Raw genomic sequence first — 3,940 nt, 5'->3', positions numbered from 1 at the left:
AAAACCAAGGAAATCGGGGCGGCTTACCATGTTCAGAGTGAACAGGGCGTACAGCTTGATGAGGCCGTGGAGGTAGCCAAAGGCGATGGACAGCGGTAGGAACACAATATCGGCCGGGTTCTTTCGGAACAGGCCGACGAGCTTGACGACCTTGGTAAAGGCGAAGAAGACAAGCATGGCGCCGAACGCATAGCGGCGGCTCACCTCATCCCACTCGGCGGTACCCCACCACAGCGAGGCCAGAATGAGCGGGTCGAAGACGAAGGCTAGCGACGTGAAGGTGGCGATGTGAAGCGCGTAGGTCGACCAGGGCTGCTGTCTGTTCGTTTGGGTTGCGGGATTGGTCAGATGGGAATTCCAATACAAGGCCTTGTGCGCGGCTGGCCGAGGCAACGCATCGGGATTGGGCAGAAGGAGGGGTGGTGATCGAGTGCTGGTGCGTGTGGGTGGCGCCTATGTGCTCGGTTGCTGGGGTCGGAGGAGGTGGTGGAGCTGAATTTGGGGGGGTCTGGTGCAGTGCAATCGGGGTGGGTGGGGAGCCGTCCGTGGTTCCGACGAAAGAAAAGAACAGAAAAAAAAAAAAAGCTCACCTCCAAACATGGCGCTCCGTAACCAGACTGGTCCAGTTGCTCCGCCAGTTGCTTCTTGCCCACCGCGAGCACTGGTACAGAAACTTGAGGCCGTATTCCAGGGTCGTCTCAATTTCGCACTCGGGCTCGTACTGGATCCACGTCTTCCAACCGTGGCTAACCAGCCACCGCGTTACAAAATTGTCGTCGTCGGCGTTGAGGATGAAGTTGCGCCACCGCTCCGTCCGGAACGAGTTGAGAAAGGTCGCGTCCCGGAAGATCTCGGTCCGGTACGCCCCCGTGCGCCCAGACATGCACGACGTGCCGCCGTCCATGTTGTGCGTCGCCGAAATCTCAAAATTGCGCCGCTCGATGTAGCAGGACCCGAGCCAGTTGCTCGTCCACCGCATGATGGAGGCGCCGTCCTCCTCGCGCCGCACGCGCTGGCACGTGCCCACGCCCCCAATCTTGGGGTTCTCGAACGGGGCCAGAATCCCAGGGGCATAAGCGTCGACGGCCACGTCACGTCGTCGTCCGCCATGATGGTGATGGGCGTCGTGACGTGCGGCAGCGCCTCGCAAACCTGGAAGCGCTTGTTCGCTACAGACGTGGAGAAGATGCGGATCCGGGGAAAGTTCAGGGTCCACGAGAGCTTCAGCAGCGCGTCAAACTTGTTGGCCGTGGTGACAATAATGAGCTCGTACGGGTTGGTGGAGAGGATGCTCTCCAGCGAGGGCCGCAGCTCCTCAAAGTCATGGTGAATGGTGGGGATGACAACCGTGACGTCCTGCTCAGTGTACGTCGGTTTGTTGGGGATGGGGTATGACTTGTAAGTCCAGTGGCTGATACAGTGCACAATGAGCCGCACATATCTGTGCAGGCTGCGACGGACGAAAGCTGTGGTTAGATGGAGTCTACTTTAGGGACCTCTCAAGATTCCGCCGTTGCACAATCCTCGATGAGAGAGAGAGAGAGGGAAAAACAATAAGAATACTCACAATAACACGCAGAACAGGTACAGCCAGAACCTAGGAGACTCGGGGAGAGCCAGCCTTTCCGCGAGGTCGTCTTGCCAGCCGGACATGCCTGATCAAGTACGCCGGGCCGGGTGTGGCTCGGAAATCTTGGAAGGGGGGAAAGGGGTGGGGCGTCTGCCTTGTGGTGCTCGATCAAGGTATTAGGTGCTCGCTGCCTGGAAGGCTATGTGATTCCCGGAAGCGTGGTGGTGGTGAACGCGTGGTGAAGGTCACATATCACGTGGAGCGTGTCCAAGTGAGGGAGAGGCGGCTGGGTTGAGGGGAGAGTAACGAGCGACAAGGTGACCAAGAAACGGCCACGCGGCGGGGATGCTATTCCTCGAGTGTAGGAAAGGCACCAGAAGCAGCGGGAGGCGGCCGGTCTAGCGGGAGGGTTGGGGGAGGAGTGCCGCTGGAGAGGCAAAGGTGGCGGGCAGGTGGCGGACGAGGGCTCTCTGCCTAGCCTTCGGTCCAAGTGTTGAGTGTGATACACTAGGACAGGTATCGAAAGGTCAAAAGAAAACACAAGGCCAAAGCAAAATAAGAGAAATAAAACAAAAAAGGAGATGGGTCGTGAGAGAGGGGGGGAGAGGTTGAAACGGCTAGAACCGAGGGGGAGGGCGAGCACGATATATACACTTTGATATCGAGAATGGTGGCTCCCCATGCTAAGTACCTAGGCCAGGTCCTTGTATGGTTGTAGCCGGAGGAATCGGTCGACTTTGAGCGAACAACCCTGATACCCCGTGCTTCGGAGGAGACGGGCCAGGACCGAGGGGTACGTACTGTGTGTGGGAGACTCAAAGGGGTCTGCCGCGGAACTGTGCTTGTACCGTACCTGAAGCAACCGCAAGCACTGGGATTTTATGTACGTACACACATGGCTGCATGCTAGGGGAGTAGGAATAGGGTAGGTTGAGACGGATAAAAAAAATCCCTCTTTTTTCTTTTATGTTTCTTTTATTTTTCTTTTCTTTTACAATTCATTTTTTTTTTTCTCCTGTCGATTCATATCACCCGCATACATATCCTGCTTGCTCTAGGCAAGTCAAGCTAGCAAGGGGGGTAGGGTGCGATGTCCGCTTGGTCGCTAGGGAGGGGGTGGTGGTGGCCGGGGTGGGTGTGTGGCTCCTCGCCCTTGTACACACTGAGCAGGTCGCCTCGGATGGCGTCTCGGGTCATTTACAAGACTGTGGGCCACAGAGAAGAGAGGGTAAGGATGCGGGCGATAGTGAGATGGATCATGTTGAATCGGCAAGGGAAGGAGAGAAATCGAGCCGGACAGATGCAGCCGACTCATCTCTGGGAGCTCGAGTGAGGCCTATGAGGAGGCAGAGGGGTCAAGGGAACAGGCACATGCAGGCGCCTGGCGCTAGATTTTTTTCGTATTGGGCACAGCACGCCTCGTCCAGCTCACCTTTGGCGACCAACAGGCCAGTACGGGGCCGAGACACAAAAGGCCGAGCATGTGTGGCGCGCGGCCGGCGTTAAGAACAAGTGGGAGAGCCCCATGGTAGACGGACAGCAGCCAGTGGTGAGAGAGATGCCCTTGGGCGGGACCCTGTTCGCCGCCTCGCAGGTCCAGCCAAACAACATGGCATTTGCTCGGCTTGGCGAGACTTGACCGGATGCGGCAACAGAGCTTTGCAATGGCAGGCTCTCACAGGCGCGGGAGGAGGATGAAGAGAATGCTGGGGGAGAAGATGGGCGGGAAACAAAGCAATCAATCAATCCAATGCTACTGCGACTGTGGGGGGGAAAAAACAACAACAACTGCTAGCGAAGGGAATCAAAAGCAAAAAAGAAATAAAGAAATAAAAATTAGAGAAAATACAACAACGTGCAAGAGAATCGGTGGGGCAGGCAGCAACCAACTAGGACGGAGCCTGCTGCTTGCTGGCCCCGCGTTCGCCCTCTCTCCACCGAGGGCAGCCAGCCAGCCAGCCAGCCAGCCTGTCTTGTTTTCGCGAGTGGAGAGAGGGCATCTCGAACAAGCCGCTGTTGGCCTAGCCGATGCAGCGGCAGAGACTGGAGACGGGTGCTGGAGGGAGGAGAAAGCGGGCCCAGACATGGTCAAAGCTGTCGATTGATCTGAAGGGCACCCGTCGGTCCCCACCGAGCTAGCGCGCGGGTTATCCTAGCGGCGGCGGGGCCATAGTGGGCGAGAGGTGGACGGAGATTGAGTGAGCACATCATCTCCAGTCAGATCCGGGCTGGATGGGGCCGCCGGCGTAAGCCCCATGGGAGCCAGACATGGGAGCCAGAGGAGGAGGGCCAGCGGCTCCATACGGACGCCGCAGTGTCGCCATCCTGCCCCAGGGAGGACCCCCGTCAGGACGCTGGACCCCCTCCCCC

At 58.0% G+C, this 3,940-nt stretch overlaps 2 protein-coding genes across 2 annotated transcripts in view; one reads left to right on the top strand and one right to left on the bottom strand.

Annotated features, from left to right (window-relative positions):
* The window catches only part of GGTG_04025 (hypothetical protein), a gene marked incomplete at both ends in the record, with an annotated part of 2,204 nt that extends 551 nt beyond the window's left edge, over nt 1-1,653 (bottom strand). Inside the window, 4 exons of the mRNA XM_009221814.1 lie at nt 28-319; nt 591-1,045; nt 1,096-1,450; nt 1,568-1,653. Of these exons, the coding sequence (XP_009220078.1) occupies nt 28-319; nt 591-1,045; nt 1,096-1,450; nt 1,568-1,653 (1,188 nt within the window). The remainder of the gene's footprint in view (nt 1-27; nt 320-590; nt 1,046-1,095; nt 1,451-1,567) is intronic.
* Nucleotides 1,654-2,750: 1,097 nt separating this feature from the next.
* On the top strand, nt 2,751-3,209 carry GGTG_04024 (hypothetical protein; the record flags this gene model as incomplete). The annotated part of the gene is made up of 2 exons (XM_009221813.1): nt 2,751-2,798; nt 3,024-3,209. 2 exons carry the CDS (start codon nt 2,751-2,753, stop codon nt 3,207-3,209), a joined length of 234 nt encoding a protein of 77 aa, XP_009220077.1.
* Nucleotides 3,210-3,940: the final 731 nt, after the last annotated feature.

The sequence above is a fragment of the Gaeumannomyces tritici genome (assembly GCF_000145635.1).
Source record: "Gaeumannomyces tritici R3-111a-1 unplaced genomic scaffold supercont2.2, whole genome shotgun sequence".
Lineage (NCBI taxonomy): Eukaryota > Fungi > Ascomycota > Sordariomycetes > Magnaporthales > Magnaporthaceae > Gaeumannomyces > Gaeumannomyces tritici.
The sequence above is the reverse complement of the archived record's forward strand: the minus strand, read 5'-3'. Positions and strand labels throughout refer to the sequence as shown.